Genomic DNA, 24,932 nt, shown 5'->3' with positions numbered 1-24,932 from the left:
TATTTATTTAAACTTATACCCCATCAAAATCTGATGACTTTCAGTATCTTACAGAGTACATACGGTAATAACTCCAAGGTCCTTTCCAACTCCATTATTCTGTTATTCTAATATACAGAAATGAAAACATCCATGGAATGATTAAAAATAATAACATAAAAACCTCCCAAGATAAAGCAAAACTACAAAGGTGGCACAGAGTTTTGAGCATGCTTTATGTTTTGAACAATGTTTTGAACAATGTTTAAATTAAGAGAATGCACCCTTTTCTTTTGGAATTCCGGCTGAGAAGGTGTGAGTCTGATCTCCATAAAGAAGGCATTCCAAAATATTGGCACTAACGTGGAAAAACTGCCTCTCAGCCTTGCCTTCAGCTCTCCTTTAAAAAAAAGTTTTATTGGTTTTTTTTGTCAGGGTTTGTATTTACAAATAATAACAACTTCTATAGTTCCATATTCCACATAGTAGCTTTCCTTGATTTTCTCTTCTTCCAATAATATTCTCTTTTATCAACCTTAAATTAGTACATTTTTTATAATTAACAATTAAATATCTACAAACATCCTCCACCTCATTATTAAGCTTCTTTTCTAATTAATCATCTAATCACCTTATCATAGATCCTGTTTTTAGAGTTCTCATTTAAATTTAATTTCCCCACAGTATTCAAAAGAAAACATTTTAACTGTCAAAATTTTCTGAGTTAATTACACTGATATATTGAAGTTTTTTTCCTTCATATGAGCCATCCCAACCCTTACATTTTTCATATCTTGAAATAGAAAGAACAAAGGACAGAAATAATATACTGTCTAAAAAAATATACCTCTTAAACTAGAATACATTTATAATCAATGTTTCATTTTTAAAGCATACTCAAATCTTCAAAATGCATTATATTTAAGTATTTAGTACATTTCCCTCATATAAATCATCTCCAACATTTTTGTATTTCTCATATCATAGGCAAAAAATACTGTATTGCTTAAGAAGTCTATCCCTCCTAAGGTAAGATTCATTTGTATTCAAAATTTTATTTCTTTTAAGTCTTTAAGTATTCCATTAAATGAGTCCCGTCATCTAATTTCTTAATTCTGGCTTTAGCCCTTTCTCTCTTTTTTTGCAAGGCATTTTTCCTAACCAGTATGTTTCATTGAACCCCAAGATCATCCCATGGTTTTGTATATGTTGTTGTCAATACAAAAGATAAGTCAATTAGAGTGTTTTTGTGGAAATATTCCTCAGAGATATATTTTTCTTTTTTTCTCTCCTAGTTTCTCCCATCAACTTTTTTCTCTCAAGTTCTTGGAATCTTAACGTATAGGTTATCTTTTCCATGTCCAGTATTTCCTGGAAGCTTTTCTCCATCTGGATTACATCACAGTTCCTTCCATTATTAAATTTCATCTCTAAGTTTCTTTCCACTAGTTTATGTTCAGTTATCTATTTCTATTCCCCGTAAATTTAATTTGCTGCTTATGTTTAGAGGAGGGTGGAGCAAAGATCCCCCCCCTCTCACTTTCAGAGGATTTTTACTTCTGGTTTTTTTCCCAGGAAAAATCAGGTAGAAGAGAGAGAATCAATATTCTTATCCAGTTCAATTACGCTGTTTACAATCACGCTTAAGTTAGTACTTTTTGGTTTCGGCTGCATGTAGCTTGGGCTAGACTCATGAATAAGGCTAGCCTTTCTTCTGCTCGTTTCTGGAAAGCTTTCCCCAGACGTCCAGATCGACCAACATCTCCCCACAATTGGCAGGGCATCTCTCCTTTTTCACCTCCTGGGTGGCTTTTGGCCCATTTAGGGTCCCCAAACAGAAAGAAATCAGCTGTAGGGTGTGGAGCCCCGCAATCCCTCAGTTGTTACGCTAACTGCACAAAACCGAAAGCCCTTCATCTCTCCTTCTAAAAGTATGGGACTACAAGTGTCTCCCTGCAGAAATTAGTGGGTCAGAATGATTCTGGTTGGAGCAGGCTATCCTAGATGTCAAGCTATAAAGTGGCTTATCAGTCAGCATCAGCATTTTGAATGTATCCAGAAACCAATTGGCAACCAGTGCAGGGATTGCAGAATTGGTGTTATGTATTCCCAGTGCTGAGAACCAGGAAGCATGCAGGTTGCTGTGTTCTAGATCAAGAGTTCCCAACTTTTCTGGTTTTGCAGACCGGCGGCAGAGGGGATGGTTCAGTGGAAGCAGTGGGTGAGCGTGCTCACATTCACAGCTCTATTTGCAGAAGTGGAGCTGCATATGTGAGCGCACTCACCTGTTGCTTGTGCAGTCCAGTTCTGAGTGGGCCGCGGTCTGGTACTGGGTTGTGGCCCAGGGGTTAGGGATCCCTGTTGTAGACTAGTTGCCATTTCCAAGTAATGTTTAAGGGCAGTCCCATGTAAAGCATATTCCAGTAATCTAACCTGGTGGTAGTGAGAATGTGAGTTACCATATTTTCTGGCGTATAAGATGACTTTTTAACCCATGAAAATCTTCTCAAAAGTCAGGGATCGTCTTATACGCCGGGTGCTGAAACCTTAGGGACAGGGCTGGCTGGAAAACCTGGAGCAGATCTTCCATTTGGTCTGCGCAGGGAAAGCGCAGCTGCAGTCTGTGATTTTTTACAGGCTGGGGTCTGGGCGTCTTTCCTTCTAAAGTTGAAGAGGAGCTGCAGTCTGTCCCAACTTGAAAGGCAGGTGGGAAATGCAGCAGCCAGAGCAGCTGCTTAGCTCTAAGGACATATTTGACTCAGGAACTGGGCGGGCTGGCTGGAAAACCTGGAGCGGATCTCCCATTTGGTCTGCACAGGGAAAGCTTTAGAGTGAATTAGGAAAAGTTTAATCCACTTGCACTGTTATGTTTACATGTTTGATGACAAACAGCCTTATGTTTATAAGTGACAGTTTTCCTACTAAGTACCTGCATGTCATAAGCATTTGAATTAAAATTACCATATTAAAATCAAATCTGATGTTTTTTTAATTTTTATTTGGTGTGCGTTGGAAGAGGGGTAGTCTTATATGGCGAGTATAGCCCAAACCCTATAATTTAACAGGAAATGTAGGGGGTCGTCTTATACGCCCAATCGTCTTACACGCCGGAAAATACGGTACTATAGATGCTTCCTCTTAAACCAAGTAAAGTAATTGGTACACCAATGAAGCTAAGACCCTTCTAATCATAGTCTCCACTTGCTATTCAAACAGGAACCATGAGTCCATGAGGACTCTCAAATTGACAGACTCCTATAAAAAGCAACTTTCTCGCACTTGGCTTTAGTTGTAGCTTGTTCTGTGCCACCCAGAACTTTTATTAAATTTTGCTTTTGATACAGTATTTGTAACGTAGATTTATTATTATTGAAATAACTGCCTTATTTTGGTATTTGTGATATCCTTTTGGCAGATTATTTTATGTACACTGGTATGAAAACAGATATGAATCAAGTTAAGCATTGTAAAGCCATAGTGACTAGAACAGGGGTGTCAAACTCAATTTCATTGAGGGCCGCATCAGCATTGCGGTTGCCCTCAAGGGGCCAGGTGGGTATGGCCAGGGTGGGCGTGGCCTACTGGGTGGGCGTGGCTAGTGTGCGTATGGCCTACTGGGTGGGCGTGGCCAGCTCTACATCGTTCGCATCAAGGGTGCCTATGGGGGCCTAGGCAGGAGTGGGACAGATCTGAGGGTCTCTGGCAGAAGGAGGGTCTCTGGGCCAGGGCCAAGGCAGTGGGGGCCGTTTCCTCACTGTTTCCAGGATGCCTTCGCGGGCCACATGAAACCACTTCGTGGGCCGGATCCGGCCCCCAGGCCTTGTGTTTGACATGTCTGGACTAGAACATTCAAATCATCTTCCTTTTACTGCTTGCTTAATTACTATTGTTTTTTTGTGGTAGTTTCCCCCCTCTGTTTGTTCAATCCTAATACAAGAGCTGACTGGTATGTCTAATAAGGATGAAGGTGGGGGGATTGATATTTTTTTGGCCAAAGGATGAGTCCAAGTTCTCTTATAGTGTAACACATATGTCGCCCAGGTTCACATAAAACTATAGAGGCAAAATTTAACCATACAGTACTTTACTGACTATGCCATACTTGGTTGCCTTTGCACAAAGTAATAAGCCCTAAATTATGGCTTACAAAAAACTAACATACTAGATCAAAAACAGTCAAGCCACATTTTAGCTTAGCACATCAAATATTATGTGGTTTATCTGTACCTGTAACTCCAATGAGAATTCAATCCAGATTGTTTAAACTTTTATGAACATTGTTAATTGAAACAAGGTGTCCTCCTTAATGCCTGATTCCCTGGACTTTTTTATTATATATATTTTATGGTGCAAAATTATCTATATGTGGATATATGTATATCTAACAGTTTGTATGTTAAATGTAATTGCAGGTAGCATGTTGATGATTCTTAAAAGAAAAATCTACCGAAGAACCAAAGCTGTAGCTCAAAGTGGGACTTACAGTTTCTGTATGCTTTGTTAAAAGAATAAAAGTGGGTGAAAGTGGATGAGGCAGACTTTAAAAACAGAAGTGGACAATATTTTTGGAAATCAAACTAGAATCCATTAATTCTGTCACACATATTAAACCTGATGGATACCATAGAGACAGCAAAGCTTGAAGAACATATGGAAGGCCAGACCAGTGAAACTACCAATGATTATGCTCGACCTGCTCTGACTGTTAGTGAGGAAGACAAGAATGGCAGCAACAAACCAAAGAGTTTATCCAATGGTTTGCGAAAAGGTGCTAAAAATTATCCAGAATACATACAGATTTCCATGCCCACTGAATCTAGAAACAAGTTTCCTTTGGAATGGTGGAAAACGGGCATTGCCTTTGTATATGCTGTCTCCAATTTAGTTTTAACAACTGTCATGATCACAGTGGTACATGAGAGGGTACCTCCCAAGGAGCTCAGTCCTCCGTTGCCAGATAAATTTTTTGATTATATTGATCGTGTGGGATGGGCTTTTTCTGTATCAGAAATAAATGGAATTATCCTTGTTGGAATATGGATAATCCAATGGCTGTTTCTTAAATACAAGTAAGTATTTTTTTTTTGCTTTTATTTTTCTTATTATGGAAATATACAACTTTAGATGTTTTTAAATGCACTGTATACGATGATCTATAGGTATGTAAATATCAATATATTTGAGATGCTAACAAAGATTTTTGCAATTGCATTAATGCAATCATAGAAATAAAAGAATCTGCATCCTGAATGTCAAAATATAACAAATACTTTCAAGTTGGAGAGATGTGGATAATATATGCTAACTGATCAGGTAGTTTGTAGATTATAAATTGTAATTTGCACAGAATAAGATTAACAGATTTGGATAAAACGGGGGTTTACTTGTATTGGTGGAATGTTGGATAGAATATGCTGAAACTGACCACTAGTGTGCTTATCAAAGTAAGTTTGGGGATTTAGCCTACATATGATACATATATATATGTGTGTATCTGTATACACACACACACACACACACACGTATGAAATTGGTAGAAGCCATGATGAATGGCAGAGATCAATATCTAGTATCCTGTTTATGATTATGGCATATGGCAAGTTGTGACTTGGAATGTAAACAAATGATAATAGGCATGAATTAACATGAAATCAAAGAAAAGAATTAGCAGATAAAATAAAAGGATATATTGTGGGTACGTGAAACAAAGAAAGGGGAAGATTGTGATAGATCTGAAAGAAAATGATCTACAGGTAGTCTTTGACTTAGAACTGTTCTAAATTAGAATAAAAAAACATCCTTGAAGTTATCATTGCAGCATCACCCCTGTGGTCATGTGATCATTTGTGGGTGCTGGGTAGCCTATTTGCATTTACAACTGGTTGCAGAATCCCATTGTCCAGTGATTGTGTTTTGCATCATTTTATGCTATTTGATGGCAAAATACCCATTGGATAAAAACACTCCTGCTTATAACTATGTGGTATGCTTGACAACTGTAGTGACTAGCTGTGTGACCATTGTAAAAATGGTTATAAAATTGAGTCTGGTCACTTGGTACTTCAGCTTATGGATCACAAAGAGTTAACAATTAAAATTCCAGTCCTGGGATAATGGGATAATGCTAGAGGTATTTGATAGATTAGTATGGAAAAAATAATTATGTTAAAGAATGGGATTGAGGTAATTTATATAAAAGTTTGTTCTAAAATATTTGATGAAAAGTATAATGTAAATGCTGGGAATATGTTGAAAATGACAATGGTAAATATATAGATACAATGATGATGATGATGATGATGATGATGATGATTTAAATTTGTATGCCACCTGAATTTCAATAACCCTGAGCACATGCTATAACTGGAACAATGTTAAAATGTGGGGTATGCTTAAGGAATGATTGATTGTGTCAGTAAGTTGCTTATCACACATGAAAACTGCATCTATGCTTGATGATGGGAAGAATGCCATTACTCTTCTCCTTGTACAAAGGGAAAGGTAGTAAGAATAAATGTGAAAATATTTTTTTTAAAGGTAAAGACTTTGGTAACATTTTGACTGAGTTACAAGAGATGGCAATAATATTTGATAAGTGTGGCAGGAGGATATATGCAAGCAACATTTTTCATTCATTCATATGGAATGAATGTTGATTGCTGATTACCATAGTAATAGCACTTAGACTTATATACCGCTTCATAGTGCTTTACAGCCTCTCTAAGCAGTTTACAGAGTCAGTATACTACTCCCAACAATCTGGTTCTTCATTCTACCGACCTCAGAAGGATAGAAGGCTGAGTCAACTTTGAGCTGGTGAGAATCAAAGTCCTGGTAGTGAGCTGAGTTAGCCTACAATAATGCATTCTAACCACTGTGCCCCCACACCATAAGAGCAATATAAGTGGAATGTTTATTGGATGTGTGATGGACTTTTGTTGTTGCCCTTTATGTGTAAATGTATAAAAAGTGTTTGTAGGATAATTTGAGATTTCTTGGGTGGATGCATGAATGTGCATGTACTTTTGTATGCAGATTATGCTGTATTATTTTAACTGTAAACTCAGATGATTTGCCATGAATGTTAGACTGTATGATGCAACAAAGAGCATAGATCTAAACATTTATGTACTAAAGATAAATGGAATTATGTTTGACAAGGAAAATTCAATGAACAATTATGAGCTACACATAATTAGCAAAAAATTAGAGCAGAAAGATGAATTTGTGTATCTTAGTAAATAAGATGAAAAAATGAGTGAAGAAATGATAAGATACGGAAATGCTGGCAGAAAGTGAGTAGATAATTTGTGATCTGTTGTGAGAAATGAATATTTGCCAAAAGAACACAGAAATAACATTATAGACCTCATTTTGTTATATTTGTTAAAACTGGATATGTCATAGAAACATGAAGGCAATGAGAACAAGAGATCTAAGTGTATGTGATAAACAAGGAAAGATGGCCATATATAATTGAAACCAGAGACTTTTGATGGATAAATAGCAAGAAAAAATTATGGAGCTTCTTTTTATATATGACAACTGCAGTGAGACTATTATATGTGAAAAGATTTGACTTTAACCACAATGTATATGAAATGGATACTTAATATGATGGAACGTTGAAATGGACAAATTGACTGCTTTAATTAGAGCTAGGACATTGTCTAAATTTAATCCTAATCCCTTTTTGACTTTTTGTGGGAAACAAAAAATGATATTATGAATGATATACTATATGATTTTGAGGACTAGCATAAAAGTAATAGATTATGGATAAAATATATACAATGCTGTAACCTTAGAATAGGAGGTTATTTTATATTTATAATTATAACTGCTGTAAAAGATAATTGGAAATCACTTCTTCATATATATTTTTCTTTTCTTTGATTTCTGTGCCTCTATCTTTTATTGATCAATGCAAGGTGATTGATTTCCATCTCAATATTTTGGGAAGATAGGGTACCCCATACTATTGAAATAGCTCATTCAAGGACTTTCTCCATTACAGAAGAGTAGCAAATCAGAAATGTAGTAGGATTTTTTTTTGTTATTTAAAAGCTAAGCCTATGCTAAGTATGCATGCTGCTAACTTTTGACAATCTAAAATTCTACCTTGCTCAGTTGTTTTATATTACTATAATGTCTAAGATTGTGATGTGCAAAACAGGTCCAATGTTATGATTTTCATAGCCACCAGCCAAAGGTACTATTTGTAGAATTTTTTTCTCATCCTTCTAAAACTAATATAATCAAAACATAACTTTGGAGCAGGCAGTGTTTCTTCATATTTTTTTTCTATATTTTATTCCGCTGTGCTGTAACTGCCATTGTAACAATTTTTTTTCATAGACATGTTATATACTGCTAGCATTATTCCTCAAGAATTCTTTCCTCAACATGTTTGTGTTTATATATATTTCAGATCAATAGTAGGACGAAGGTTCTTTTTTATATTGGGAACTTTGTACCTCTATCGGTGCATTACCATGTATGTCACCACTTTACCTGTACCTGGAATGCATTTTCAATGTGCTCCAAAGGTAAATATATTCGCATGTAGTTGTAATAGTTTCATAGTTATCTTTATGCTATTTCATTTGTATGCTTCCCAGTCTTTCGGGAAAGACACTGACATCTCCATATACATTTTTTTAAAATGGCAAAATCAAAATATTAAAAATTGAGAAAGCAAAAGCCATATGCTCACAAATCCCAGTTCCATTCAAAGTATTCCCTCTGTCTATCCAAGGTGGAACAGATACATTTTGACAGATTTCTTAAAGCTCAGGAGGGACAGTGATGCCTTGAAACCTCCACCTGGAGGGAGATTCAAGGAAGGAGGGAAAGCTTTCAGCCAGCTTTCAAGGCCCTCTCAGATAGCAGTCTCATAAAGATAATAACCAGGAGGGAATTGGCCGTATTAGGTCTGGTCAGATTGACAAATAAATATAGGAGAAGTCAGTCCTAGATAACTAGGGCCAGAGCCATGTAGAGCCATTTTTCAACCAGCACAGTTCTTAAAGCAGCCGAGTCATTCAGGTATATCATGAAAAATCCATCACTGTCTAGGATGCCATTTTATGTACCAGATGCAGCTTCTAAATGTTCTTCAGGGACAGTTCATTACAGTATTTCAAACAGCAAGTGACTAGGGCACAGGTCTGCAACCCATGGCTCTGGAGCCGCATGCGGCTCTTTCAGCTGTCTCCTGCGGCTCCCAGTCTTCTGCCATGTGCAGTAAAAAAAAAGGGACTAAAAAGTTCAACCAACCAATTCAAATATGCAGGGTAGGTGCATATCTCACCTTGGCTCCTCTTCAGTCAAACCCTGTTCTGCACATGCGCACATGTACACACATGCGCACACACTTTTGTGGCTCCCAGTTTTTCCTTTTGTGAGGGAACCGGTTCCGAGTGGCTCTTTCACTGTTTCAGGTTGCTGACCCCTGGACTAGGGCATGAGTGACTGTGAGAAGAGCTTCTTGATCCATCAGTGGCCACAACTGATGCACAAAATATTGCTGTACAAAAGCTGTCTTAACCACAGGTGCTATCTGAGGGGAAACTGAATTAAGAGGACCACCAAATTATGAATTACTTCTGAAAAGGGAAACAAAATTCAGTTCAGGGTGAAAAATGGTATTTCTCTGGGATACTCTGGCTGATAAACCCAAAGTTATTCTACTTTGGAAGGATTCAATCTGAGTTTGTTTCTCCCCTGACAAGCACATCAGGGTCAGCATTTCCATACTGCTGATGCATCCCAGAACTGAGATGTCTAACTAGGTATTATCATTCTACTGATGACACCAAGCTTAATCTCTACTGATGGCCTCCCTCAGCAATTTTATGTAACTATTAATGAGAAGTGTGGTGAAAAGAGAATTCTGGGGCAGTTCACAAATTAGAGGTCTACAAGTAGATTTCCCCTTCCCTTGCAGCTGGAATTGATCTTTTAGAAAGCAGGAGATTCTTTGTAAGACAGTGCCTCCCCTTATTCCAGCCCACCAGGGAAGGATGCTACGGACTGAAGGCCTTTAAGAGTACTAGGAGGGTTGCTTTTCCGAATCCAAGCCTCTCCAAAGATCATCCACAAGTATAACCAGTACAGTTTGTACACTGTATCCTGGACTGAAACTTGTCTGCCAAGGATCCAAATGGTTTACTTCCTGTACTGATTGATGATGCTCTACTGGCTTTTAATTGTTGTGAACCTCTTTGGTAATTTTCACATAGATAGTATAAAATGCTACAGATAAATTATTTTGTGTATTTTTATGCATTTTGTTTAATTTGAAGTTGTGGTGTTTTGTCCTGTCAAATGTACCCTCTAAAGATTTCCCCCCTCTTTTTTACTTAATTCTAGCTAAATGGTGATTCTCAAGCTAAAATTCAGCGAATTCTGCAACTAATTTCTGGAGGTGGTCTGTCTATAACAGGCTCACATATCTTATGTGGAGATTTTCTATTCAGTGGACACACTGTAGTGTTAACACTCACTTACCTATTTATCAAGGAATGTAAGTTTCAATATTTGCATTTTTTTTCAAAAATAAAAATATTTTCACAGAAATGTTTAATGCCAGCACCAAGCTAGAAACCAGAAGACTGTTGGGTTGTATTGTTCCCTTAAAAGTCTAAGACTAGTCCTGAGTAACTTTGGACCAGTCATTCTCAGCCCATGATGTCGAACTTGGGCGATAAGATGGTCAATCAATTCCTCATCCAACCAATGATTTAGTTGATCTGGGGAAAAAGCAGACCATGCTCTTGTAGGAAAACACTAAGAATGAAAAACCATATCTCCACAGTCCTCTGTTCTCTAGGTTGAATATATGTCTAGCTTATAATCATTCCTACATTTTTCATTCCAAGGCCCTCATCATCTTAATTGTTCTTTGGATGTGTTTCAGAGTGTCAATGTCCTCTATAATTTAATGCCAAGACGTGGATGCAATATTCTAAGTACAGTCTTACCAATACAGAGTACAAAGAACAATGATTTCATGTTAGCTTGATATCATACTTCTAATGATACAGCCTAGGATTCCATTCCATTCCATCCACTCCCATACCTTTTTTTATTTTGCAATTGCATTGTCAAGTTCTGGCTGAGAAGCCCAACAAAGAAAAACTCCAGAGGTATTGTGTTTCATAGCTTGACATGCATCATATTATTGGTCTACCTAGATCTTTTTCATGCTTACCATTATTCAATGTAGTTCTTTCCATCCTAGATACCCATACCTATACCTACACGTACACATACACACACACGTACCTACATACGTATGTACATACACACACACACACACACACTCTTAGGTCTCCCTTTTCCCAGTGTTGAAGATAGCAACACCATTTGTCCTTCAGTCACCTGGTAAGACGAATATAACTGTAATTTTGAACTGTAGTGCCCATTTTAGAATACAATTACCTATGTTTTATATGATTTTTTTTTCTGGACAGACTCACCTCGTCACTTTTGGTGGTATCACTTGATTTGCTGGTGTATGAGTGTTGCTGGAATAATTTGTATCCTGGTAGGACATGAGCATTACACTGTAGATGTTGTTATTGCTTATTTTATCACAACAAGATTGTTTTGGTGGTATCACGCAATGGCTAATGAAAAGGTAAGCAGCAGTTGTGCCAACTTTAAATATTAAAATTAATATTAAATGTTGAACTTGAGATAAGTAATAGCTGTTTTTCAAAATTCAAGAAAGACCAATATTTAGGCCTTAACAACCACAACTTGGTTATGTTCTATTGTCCTCTTATGAACATTTGTGGAGTGGGGCAAGAGGCTGCAAACATATTATTCTCTTATATTATTATTTATATTATATTATATTATAATTGTGGGCTATGTCTTAGGACATGTATATGTCCAGAAAGGTCTCCCAAGGCAAACAGGCCATGATAGATATCCTAGATTGACAATGATCACATCTGTCAACCCTCATTGCACCAGCATGGCAGATTATGGTCTATTCCTTCCACATGCCAGCAAACATGTGGAAGAGGCCTTCATCCGGCATAGACAATGGCTAAAATGATGATGATATTATTTGTCATTGCAATTTAAAAATATGCTTTTCCATCTTGTTTTATATTACATATTATGTGTTTGTTTTACATAGCCATCTCAAAAAAGTAGTTTGGGATGGCTTACAATAAAAAAGATAAAAACAAAATGCATGATATACAGGTAGTCCTTGACTTATGACCAGTTGTTTGGGAACTGTTTGAAGTTACAACAGATCCTGAAAAAGGTACTCATAACCCAGATTCAAAATTCTGATGCCCCCCCTATGGACAACATTTTGGGCACTCAGCAACCAGCCTACATTTATGGCAATTTGCCACTTTCCATAGTCACATGACTGTGATTTATAATGTTTTTGCCAGACATTAACCAGTTTTCCAGCAAAAAAAGACCCAGAGAAAACATTGGGTTCGCTTAATGGCTATTGTATTTGCTTTATAACTGTTGCATGTGCTTAACAACCATCCCCCCAAAAGGTCACAAATTCAGATATGCTCACATGGCCCACATAACAACTGTCATGACTTATGACTGTAATTGGGGTTCAAGGACTATCTGTAAAAGAAAAATACATAGGAACTGAGCTTGATAAATAGGAATCCATGTAACTGACATACAACGTAAGTAATGAATAAATAATGTTATTGTGAGATTTCCCAATTAAGATAGACAATGGGGCATTTCTTTTCTTTTTAATGTATACCCTTGTATGTTGAATGGTGATATAAACAGAATTGTGACAAATTCAAATTGAATTGAAGGAAGGAAGGAATGTACTAGACTTATACCAGGGGACGCTAAATTTCTTCAGGGCTAAAGCATTGGGGGAAAAACAAGGAAGGAATGGCACCAGGGCCAATTTTTCATGAGCACATTCCCCACACACTTTTTTTTTCTTTTTAATTCTTCTTCTAAAATGTGTCCTTGTTCATTCACTGGCTTTTTACTCCCTTACTTCCTCTCACGCTAAACTAAAAAGGAAAGTATTTTTAACTGAACTTTGAAATGAACTCTTGCAGACTGTGAATTGTTCATCTCTGATATAGAAGAGGAATTCAGTGTAACTTATTAACAATTCGCTGGAGAGTTGTATGAAATTTAGGTGAAATTTGGCTTGCAAAGATATAAGCAGCATGCTGGTACATACTGCTCCTCTGGCATGAGTCAATAGGCATGGATTAACACATACTTTTCTTCATCAGTCAGAATTTGATTATACTGCATCACTTAAAATAATTCATACTTTCTACTGACTCAGTTCCACACTCTGTGGTTTTTTTTGTGTGTGTATAAACTAGATTCCAAAGGGGACTTAATTTTTTACTTAGATTTTTGAATATAGAATTTGAATTGCTTTCTGAATTATTTTTTAAAGAGAAATAGATATTTTAAATCTATTCACTGGGTCTACATTTTAATGAAATTAGATTTTATGTCAAACTGTAACATCAGTAGTTATGTGCTATTTTCTGCTGGACATTTTCTCTTTTTTGTAATTACATTTGTAAACTTTAATAAAATCAAGATAAAAAGATTAAAAAGACAAATGCAAAGAGAAAGAAAAAAGAAAGGAAAAAAGAATATAAAGAAATGACTCCTACTAACTCCGGACAACTATAAATAACTTTTTCAAATCTATGAGATTTTGCTATGCAAATATAAATTAATTAAAAGTGAGAAGAAAAGTTATCTTATACATACATACATACATACATATATATATTATGTTTATATGTGTATATATGTATATATATGCCTCAAGTAATTATAAGGAGCCATATATGTGAAATTAAGAAAGTCACAACAAAGCTGAGATGCTCATATATGCCGAGCATCAAGTATTTGAGCTCTTCACAGGAAAGCAGCAGTACAACTAGGGATAAATATTCCTTTTTCACTAAAGCTAGACCTTAAAGTTTCACACAAAAATGCAATTTCTAATAGTAGGTGAGAAAAGAATACATTTACAGTGTTAAGCAATCACTAACCAAACAGATGATATAGTGAGAGTGCTTTCAGTTTAAGGAAAATAATATTTCTGGTGGCTGTAACTCTGTTTTTAATGCATTCTAAACATGGTTGTAATTTTTTTTCTTAATACAGAACTTGAAAATATCATCGCAGACTAACTTTCTGTCTCGAGCATGGTGGTATCCAATATTCAATTTCTTTGAGAAGAATGTACAAGGGTCAGTTCCTTGCAGTTTCTCATGGCCAATAACATGGCCGCCTGGTTGTTTCAAGTCTTCCTGCAAAAAATATTCCCGTGTGCAGAAAACGGGAGAGGACAATGAAAAATCCACCTGAAGAAGATGAAGGCAAAAACATACAATTTTTTTTCCCCTTTTTACCAAAACATTTATGCTATAACCAAAGCTCTCTCAAGATGACTAGATTGTTTATTGAAGAAGTGGAGCAGACTCTGTGCAATTGATCTGAGAAAAGACTTTAGTAGCCATTAGAAAATAATAGCTATCCCTTGGTATTTTTTTATAGTCACATTGTACAGTTTCATCCCACTCTTCAGTATTAGTAGACATTGGCATTCGGTGACACTCTAGTGCCAATCTAATACTTCCTGAGGAAAGGAGCCAGGATGTTGGCTTCTTAATGAGATTAAGAGGTGCCAAAGTACACATCACACCATCTGTTGTTAAATATCATTCACCCACAGAAGCATCGAAACAAAATATCAGCTTCAGATTTCTGCAGTTTGATGAGCAAAAAAAAAAAAAGGTAAAAGGTAAAAGGCACAATACTGGTCTCTCAAGCCGAGAGTAACAGAAATTGGCAGGCAGAGGTCTTAATCCAACTGGTGCATATATAAGGCCTGTTACATGTAACTGGTAAAACCAGAACAGAACATGATCTTTCATATTCTCATATGGGAATGAATTACATTATGACCCCCATAATGCCACCACTGTATCTACATGCTATCCTCTGTTAACTTTTACATTTTTAAAAATGTGGTAATTTTATATATGAAAATAAACCCTATTTTACCCAATGATACTGTAAGCTAGAAATAATGTCTGCTAATGTCATCAATGTCCTAAAAGAGAAGAGATAAACTAATTTATTGTTAAAATACATTATATTTATTTTCTACCGGTCAGTTAGTTTGCATGACTTTGTGGCGCATGTACAGGACACATTTTTTGAACATTAACATTCACAGTTAATGCTCAATAGATGACTTATTTGGAGAGTCTGCAAATATTGACCATCCTTCAGACAATTGACAAGATAGTATATCACTTAATAAAGATAGTGGTCTAATAACAATTTTCAGCACTCAAAAGGCAACGCATAATTTTGAATGGGTTGTAACCAGTCTATATCCATCTGTTGACAAGAGTGCTTTTGAACTTCCTATTACCAGAAAAAGAAGAAAAAATGATTTTAGTGATTCCCTTCTGCAATGTTTTGCCTTTTCCCCAGATTTAACCTAGTTCATTAAGTTCCCCTTCAGAACAGCTTGGGAGTGATACAGAAGCGTTCAGGGAAAAGGGGAAAACAACAATTATCATTCTGCTAATGAAAGCCTCTCCTGGATTAAAATGTCTTGTGCACAGAGTATTCTATTGTGATGGTTACTGAAATATATGTGCATATGATCATACAATACAATGCATTTAAAACTAACGAAGTAAGCATTTAAGATCAAGAAGAACAGCAATTCATACTTACTGGCTTTAGTGTCATCTAAATGGTGTCTTGAAAATGATTTTTTCAGTGTTTTTTTAAAGTTGCATTCACTAAAACATTGAGGTAGATATCTTACTTGCTTTCCTTTGGCATTTGAGTTGTTATGCTAAAGTTTTTCCACTGAATATTTTGTTTCACTATTACCTAACACTATTAATTATTAAATGGTCACATGGCCAATCTGATATCTTCTAGTTTTCAAGGTTTATTTGTTTGAACAAAGACTTACTTTATAATATTAACACAGTATGTAGAAATACCTGAAGTGTTTATTAAGCTCATGATCACAAAAATTTACATGGCCTACTACTTTTGTTCAGTCTGGCTCAAAAACAGTGCTATTAGAATTACAAAACAGCAGTTAGATTGTATTTTTCCAAATTATAGTATGCTTTTATAATGTGTCAGTAAAGGCAATATTCAGAAAACTACTGTTCACATTTGCTTTAATTAGTATACATTTAAATATTTTGAAGTTTATAATTACATAACAAGAAAATCAATTTAATAAGTTGACATAAAAAAGTTTATAAGATCCAATTAGAAAAAAACAGGTGGAGTTTGGTGGAAATTTTCTAAAAACTTTTGTTTTTACTAAAATTTCTTAACTAGAAAAGGGGCTACCAAGTTCCTTGTGAATTTTTGTTTTCAAAGACTAACAAAGCTATTGTCATACAAGAATCAATTTTCAAATCACAAATTTGGGTATAGCAAACAATAAAATCTAATCATAGAGGGTAGTAAAGTGTGATATTCAAGTCAGATGCCTTATTATTATTATGAGTTAATGTTCTTCTCTAGAACCAATCCCTTGCTTTCAGGATATCTACAACACATGGAAAACTACACCTTTTAAGTCAGACGTGTCAAACACAAGGCCCGGGGGCCGGATGCGGCCCGCAAAGTGGTTTCATGTGGCCCGTGAAGCCATCCTGGAAACAGTGAGGGAACGGCCCCCACTGCCTTGGCCCTGGCCCAGAGACCCTCCTTCTGCCAGAGACCCTCAGATCTGTCCCACTCCTGCCCAGGCCCCCATAGGCACCCTTGATGCGAACGATGTAGAGCTGGCCACGCCCACCCAGTAGGCCACGCCCACCCTGGCCATATCCACCCGGCCCCTTGAGGGCAACTGCAGTGCTGATGCGGCCCTCAATGAAATTGAGTTTGACACCCCTGTTTTAAGCAAAACATATATGTCACTAACAAATTGATAAATTCTAATTCAGAATATAAAATACAAATACATTTGTTTTTAGCTTTATCTTAATAGGGGACAACAGCTGGAGTCCAGAAATATATGAATTAAGATTGAAGCATGCAGAACTCTTTGCTACACACATTCATAGAGGCAGAATGTAGAATACACACTGGCTGTGAATTCTGTCTTGATTATCACAATCTCTGTATGTATGTATGCATGCATGTATAGGCAGTTTTCCAAAGACCACCTCAAGAGGGATTTTACTATATCAAGTGCCTTTCAAACTAGGTTAAAATGTGTATGTTTCAAAAATAAGCATTGTAACAACATAGAAGACAACTTATTTCTACAGGAAAACTACTATAATTAGACTCAAAGTTAGTGATAATAATTCAGGAGAAATCTATAAAGAGCTTCCTAAAGTGTTTTTAAAAATAACATAGAACAGTGGTTTTCAATCTTGGTCTGCAAACCCCTGAGGAGCCATGATGTCATCACGGGGTCCATGAAGGCTTGACGAAACGCTATGATTTAGATCTAAGTCTTGGGGGGTCCGAGGCCATGGTCCGTGGCCATAAAACTTATTTAAAGGGGATCCATGGTGAATAAAGGGTTGAGAACCACTGATAGAGGTCTGATGTGGAAACAGACTACTGAGTTTGAGAACATTGTTCATGGCCTAAACTTGGAGTCCCATGTGTAAAAACTAATAATTTCCTTATAGACATCTCCATCCATGCCCTTCTCCTTCAATGAGAGTCATTTTTAGGACTACAGGTGTTTCCCCACCACAAATTTTGAAATGTTCTTATTGAGGAAACAGATTGGAAATCCTCAATCATGCACATTTTTCTAAATTTTCTAAATAAATAAATTGTCTTGTTATATGGCAGTTAAAGAATGGTCCAGAGAAAGCCCATTCCTGTTTATGTCCAATGAAAAAGATACATTTGAAATTGCTGCTGAAAGCAGTCTAGACTACATAGGATACAGTATATGGTTTTATGGGCAATGATTTTTGAAAGAAAAAAAATAATGTGTCATGTATCAGTTTTCATCCTCACCTTAAGCCAAACATTTTTTTCTTGTTAAGTACCATTCAAGTATTTAAAATACAAATCATACACATCATTAACAAAGAAACCCTATCTTCATTATTTTTAGTGAATTTAAGACAATCCTATCATTTTAGTGCTGTCCTTCAGAAAATGCATAAAGAGAAAAACAAATCCACTTGAATATACCTTAAAAAGTAAGAATAGAAATTTAAATAGGAGAAATGTTGAGCTCTCAGTTTCTATTCCTTTTCTTTAGCACATATAGTTACATTCAGAAATAGCTGCTATGAAGGAATCCCCTGGGATGGGATAAACAACCTGTGGCTCTCCAGTTTTCAGATAACTATAATAAACTGTTTATTAACTGTGCTGGTTTGTAAACCTTGCTAATTAGTACTCTAAAAAACAGAAATATTCTGCCTGAAGGAAAGGATTTTAAACATCTATTGTACAATGGTTAATCATGGGGAAAAATAATTATAAGTGTGTAAAATAATTATAAGTGTGTGTATATACTTATATATAGATATATCTGGGTATGTTTGAGTATGTGCTTCTTCAAATTCTGAATAAGCTTCCTATTTATTACTCAATTATTTATACTGTGATTCCCTAGACAACATTTTTTGCTTTCTTTAATTATTCTACAAAGGAAAACCTAGCTGATGCCTCAGTCAAAAGATCACAGGTTGTGAAGGCCTGATCTCTGCTGTTACTTGCTATGTATTATAATTGGAAAGTTTTGAAAATGACTAATCATAGCTGAAATACAATAGGAGGATAAGACAATTTAATGAGCATCTTAGTATACATCACAAGGAATTTAAATATAAAATATAATTGTTAATATTTTAGTTTGCTCTATACTAAAACATTTAGAGATCAAACCAAAGGCAGATCTTAAATCCAGCTGAAATGGAATTTAGAAATTTAAAAATGTGTGGATTGAGATTGATAATATAAGATAGTGATATATATATATATATATATATATATATATATATATATATATATATATATATATATATATATACATATGCAAAAAGTTAAAAAAATTAGACACATTTAAAATTCTTATTCTGATACAGTTCATCTTTTTAATAGTTTCTACCTCTTTTGAGATGATTCTTGTCAGGTATCCATATAAGTGCAGTTTTGGTTGACCATATTTTGCTAAGTGTTTTTAAATATCTGTGATACTAGTGAAGAGCTGCTGACAGCATTTTTGAAATAGTACTATTTTAGGTGCTTATTCATTCAGGTGCTTTCAGGTGTTCATAGCAACCTAATTCAGGAAGAAGAATATGCAACCCAGCTCAATATATTAAGCAAGGTTAAGCCTGATTTGAATGGCCTTAAGTGAGCTTGTGTTAGTACACACAGACATGCTATTAAAAGATTTTAATAGAACCCACAGTTGTTTCTACCATTTTGTGTGTATGTGTGTGTGTGTAGTAAATATATTGGATATGATGAATACTAAATCCAGGTGTATACACAAAAGGATCTCTATGGAAAGCATTGGTTTCCATATTGTTCAGTATCTTTCAGCTTTAATTAATATATTCTCTGTTGTAGACCTTAAAGGCTCAAATAAAAAAATGGGATTTTTGCATTTTAAAGAATGTTAGTGGGGTTTTTTTGCCATTGCTACTTATCACTTTATGTCTTTTGAGTTTCTCAGGAGGAGAAATACATAGCCTACATATAAATGGGATTTGCATATCTGCTCTAGATTTGCAGGAATTGGATGGGCAATTGTGGCTTAACATACTATGGAATATACAACTATGATTTAGCGTATTACAAGAACCATCCATCAAGTAATAGAATGGCTTATTTGAAACACACAGCACATTATGTGATCACAATTGTATTTGTTAGCATGCTTATCCATAAGCTTGTGCTATATAAACACATTAACACTTCATGAGAAAACAGCAGGGTTTATAACTAGTGATTGGGTGGGATCTGCAGATTCACTATCCATGGTCTGCTTAAACAATTATTTTAAGTGGGTAGAATGCAAACTCAAACATAGCTCGTGAACAAGTATATGATTTGTATGCGCAAACATCTATTATACACAATCAGCTTTATTGGTTGAATGTTAGTTTAATTTGCTACACTCTTTTCCAAAAACGATGATATAGATGTAGTCTAAGGAGGCTTACGTTAAAGGAGATTCTGAGGAAATGAATTGCTGCTACCTTTTGTTTTGCTCTGAATAGCCTTCAGAATGCATAGAATGGAGGAATAATAATGTTATGTCTCCCAACTGCCAGTGAAACAATGGAAAATAACTGGATTAAAGAACCAACCGCCCCACTCTTTAAAAACAATGTTTGATCTGTACAATAGCATTCAACAGCCAGTGTTTAAATCCCTCTCAGCAGCTGCTTTGGTCTTTTGAAAAAAGGGGAAATTTTGGGCACTACATATGCATAGAAAATTTCCAGACCCTAATTTGAGTGGATATACCTGTACAACAACAACAACAAAAATAAGAAAATGGATTTCTGTAGCTCTAGTAAATTATCTACTAAATTCAATTTGATGACTAGCAGATGATACATACAATTTTAACTGTTCTTGGAAAGTGCTATAACTCTTCATTTTTAGATCAATAGAGATTTTAAAAAATCACTGTTCCGAGCTATAGACTGCAACCAGCCATTTGAGGTTATTAATTTGTTTTAACTAATAAAAATACAGAATTTTGTATTCATGTTTATAAAAAAAAATAGGTGCTAGTCCTCATGATTAACATTCTGTATTTTTTCCCTGCACCTTTGTGCTTACATAGAGTCGGTGCTCTATCAACTGCCCAGTTATTTCAAAACAAGATAGTAAGAAAGCATAAATTGAGGAGCACAGAATTTGAAAATGACAGGGTTTGCTATAGACTGAAATGAGGGAGAACAGATGTCGAACAAAATTTGAAGGACTATAAGCGTCTTAATTTGTTTAAAGTATCCTAAAGAAAGCACACAGATCTTGCTTGAGAAAAACTGGTACCATCTTTCTGAGAGGGTTGATGGAAACAGTCGCAACATATTGCTTAATATTTGTGTTATGGCACTATGTCTATAGTGCACATAAATATTTGGAAATAAATACCGTACATTCTTGAGACTGTTTATAAAATGTTTGAATGAAAAATACACTCTTTAAGAATCTGTAACTACAATGCACAACGGATAACTATTACAATCAATTATAGTATCATTAATATTTTTTTAAAAAAGCCTTCAAATGAAAACACCCATACTTGTGAATAGGGGCTTAACTGTTGAAACTAATCAGAAAGACTTTGCCAGAATTTTTCAGCAGAATACAAGTATGTAACTTTTACTTATTATCTATGTATCAAAACATTCTATATTTAATCCAAGAATTCTTGTCTTTCTGTATAACTTATTTATCTTAACACATTCAAGTATTCTAAACCAAGAAATCTTGGCATATCAAATTGTAGCATTTCAAAGAAAATGATCAGTACTAACAGTTTTCACAATCTTTTAGGAAATCTCATTTTTAAACTGGTCTAAATTTGTAATTTAATATAATTGCTAGTATATTTTAATCTATTTTTAAATTATTTTTAAATGTTAATATCTGTTATTCTATATATGTTTCTTTAATAAAGTATATTTTTAAAAAATGCTTTTACAGAATCTAATATGTAATTATTGTGGGAATATTATCAATATTAGTTGGTCAATGCAACTTAAAAATGGAATGTGCTGTATAATTCTACAACAGGTTATTGAAGGAAACACAGTGATAGCTTTAAGTGATTTTTATGTATAATAAAGTGCTGTACAGAATAGGACAAAATAACAATTGATATAATGTATTAGAATCAATTATGGAGCTCAAAACAACAAAAATGCAAGACCTATAAATCATCTTAATGTCCTATAGATTCAAAGTAACAGGACACAGTTTATTTCTATGGGTTGCTTTTAAAATAGAAAGGACCAATGGCTACTAGTCATGATGTCCATGTATTTAACTGACTACAAGAATGAATTGAATACCAGTTGCTATAAAACACATATGCCAAGATTGTATTATATTCATCATGCCCAAATTATGGACTATAGCAGGGTCCTCAGTCTTGGCAACTTTAAGACTTGTGGACTTCAGCTCCCAGAATTCCTCAGCTTTGCTGGCTGAGGAATTCTGGGAGTTGAAGTCCACAAGTCTTAAAATTGCCAAGGTTGAGAACCCCTGGACTATAGGAACCTAATGCTGGCCTCGAGGGGCTCTCCTTAGGCTCCCAGTGCTATCATATAATCTTGTGCAATGGGCCAGGCATCTTCCCTAACCTGCTCACTAGCAAAATGGCACAAAATCTTGCCTGTCTCCAAATCTGGCAAGATTCCATCCAGCTTTATTTTTTTTATTTTAATTCCATTTATATCCCGCCCTTCTCCGAAGACTCAGGGCGGCTTACAAGCTTAGCAGTAGCCTTCATTCTATGTATATGCCTGCTTATCAGGGCTTTCACACACACCCCAAGCGGCATTATTACAAAGTCAGCTTATTGCCCCCAACAATCTGGGTCCTCATTTTACCTACCTCGGAAGGATGGAAGGCTGAGTCAACCTTGAGCCTGGTGGGATGCGAACCTGCACTAATTGCAGGCAGCTGGTGTTACTTAAGGAGGCATTAGCCCACTGCTCCACCAAGGCCACTATTACTCTCTTTGGCTTCAGTAAGATTGCTGTATCACAGATTTGATGTTTTTTTAATCAGCCAATGATAATAGCAAGCTGTATATACACAGTATTATATATATTATATATATTATAATTAAATTAGCAGTTTATTTTGGAAAACTGTCAGTATCCTTTTGTTGTGGAGATAGTAGACATACTAACACTTGTGGGTGTTGTGTGACCAATGCACGCCTTATCCCTTTTTACTCTCATCCTGTTATGCGTGCATGGCTTACTTACTTATATATTTCCCAGTATCTTTTCTCCAAGATACTCTTCTAATCACAACTACTCACTAAAAGAAGATTTTGCAGCCATGTGAAAATATACACAGTCAGACTCAGTCAAAATGCACAACCACTCCCCCTACTGTAATATTAGGGATAATGTGTGTAATCATAGTAGTACACATAAGAGTAGATGGCACCAGGCAGCTTCTGGGGCCATGAAATAAGTTGCCCAACAAAAGTGCAAATTTTACTCCAGTTCATAACATAGTGAAATGAAAATGTTTTTAGAAAAAAATCCATAACAACAGCATGTCTTTGCAAAAGTTACAGAAGATTGTGACTTCAAGTAACTTCCCCCAAGTAAACATATTTTTCCTGTGTTATTCAATTGTAGTGTCTTTTTCAGACTCACATGGCTTTTAATATCCTGATTCTGTCATTTACAGATTTTACATTCACTTAACAATATAAGAGCAAATGAAAGTTTTTATAGTCTGCTGTAATTTCAAATGTACTTACAAAAGAAAATGCCTCTGGAAAGATACATGTGGTGTACTATATTTTAAAATAAATTACCTGTATTCTTCATTTCCTCATAGATTAAGTAAACTTGGGCCTGCTGGCTCTATCCGCCTCCTCCCCCCCATTTTAGAAATGTATGCTTATGCCAATGATAGTTCCCTTAGGTAGCCAAACTCCATGCTCCTCCTACTGTCAGCAAATAAGCACTGAGATAAATATGTCTGATTTTAATAAAAATAAACGAAGCCAGTATTTCAGAGCAAATTACAGCATAAATTAGTATGCTGTAATCATTTTAGTTAATAATGGATAAGTGCACTGCACACATTTCCCATGCAAACTATTTGCTTGGCTTCCAAAAAATTATTCTGTCTGCTTTATGGATAACATAATCATCATTGCACTTAACGGTGATTACTGTAGACACATATCCTTCCAAATATCTACTATTTAAAATTTTACTAGCCTAGGATGGCTAACAGGCAGCCAGAGAATAGTGGCCGCACCAAAGCCTTTTAATTGGGTAAGCCCAAAATGTGGCATATGTTAAAGCTAATACCGTAGCTGGACCAGAACATTTAAAGATTCTTCTGTAATCTTTACAGTGAATAAGGATCTAATTAGGGTGTGGCTATGCTCATATTTTTACCAGTGTTTATTTACTCAGACTTTTCATAACTCAATTTCCTTGTTTGTCTACCACAATGAGCCAAAAATAGGTTGGTTTGTGTAACGTGCTATGGTAACAGCCTTGTTGAAAGAAAAATCTTCCATCAGGGTCCAGTCCAACTTGGGAATAAGCAAAATGGAGACTGCTTTACAAAGAAGATTGCAGTTTATTGAAGAGGAGAGCCACATAAAGTGATGGCTCTGGGAAAACTGTCCACATATAGTAAGGAGTGGTGGGTTTTTATACCTTCTTGAGCTTTTGTTTGGAGTTGTTCCCACGGCATGAACTTTGACCTGAGCCTGAGTGTGCCTTTCTGGTATTCTGATGGTGGCGGGTTAATCCTATTATATCCCAAAGGTCATATCCTTCTTCCCTGAGATTTTTCCTGGATGTTTGGTGTGAGGATTTGGATTTCTAATCCAAGCTTCCTGGCTCCAATCTTTCTGAACAAGATTATCACATCTGCATTTCTGCAGACCATCTTTATGTTTGGGGCAGAGACACTTGGGGGGGGATTCTGCCTTTACAGTAGCGTAGCGTGGGTTGTCAGCACCCGGGGCAAGGCAACCGGAAGCGGAAATAGAGGGGCGGGCGTGCGGTGATGTCACGGCACTGCTGAAAAGACGCGCCCCGCAGCGGCGTAGACTTTCCAAGAAGAGTCGCGCGCATGCGGGATGCTTCCGGGTCCCTCTCGAGGGCGGCTGGGCGGGGCTCCGACCTGCAAGAGCCGCTGCATTCAAGCTCGCACATGAGCCCCGCTAAATAAAGCCACAC

At 35.9% G+C, this 24,932-nt stretch overlaps 1 protein-coding gene and 1 long non-coding RNA gene across 4 annotated transcripts in view; one reads left to right on the top strand and one right to left on the bottom strand.

The window, feature by feature from the left end:
* The window catches only part of SGMS2 (sphingomyelin synthase 2), a 34,276-nt gene extending 18,206 nt beyond the window's left edge, over positions 1-16,070 (top strand). For 2 of the 3 annotated variants that reach the window (XM_083367103.1, XM_083367102.1), the window contains 4 exons: positions 8,411-8,528; positions 10,354-10,507; positions 11,457-11,623; positions 14,143-16,070. In XM_083367103.1, the coding sequence (XP_083223229.1) occupies positions 8,475-8,528; positions 10,354-10,507; positions 11,457-11,623; positions 14,143-14,346 (579 nt within the window). In that variant the 5' untranslated portion in view covers positions 8,411-8,474 and the 3' untranslated portion in view covers positions 14,347-16,070. Of the gene's footprint in view, positions 1-4,391; positions 5,049-8,410; positions 8,529-10,353; positions 10,508-11,456; positions 11,624-14,142 lie in introns of all 3 variants that reach the window. The other variant, XM_083367101.1, reaches the window with a different exon arrangement.
* The window catches only part of LOC310643071, a 937,169-nt gene that overhangs the window by 725,675 nt on the left and 186,562 nt on the right, over positions 1-24,932 (bottom strand). The gene's annotated exons all lie outside the window — the stretch shown is intronic.

Source organism: Vipera ursinii (assembly GCF_947247035.1).
Source record: "Vipera ursinii genome assembly, chromosome: 7".
In the NCBI taxonomy this organism is placed as follows: domain Eukaryota; kingdom Metazoa; phylum Chordata; class Lepidosauria; order Squamata; family Viperidae; genus Vipera; species Vipera ursinii.
Note: the sequence above shows the minus strand (reverse complement) of the source record. Positions and strands in the feature narration are given on the sequence as shown.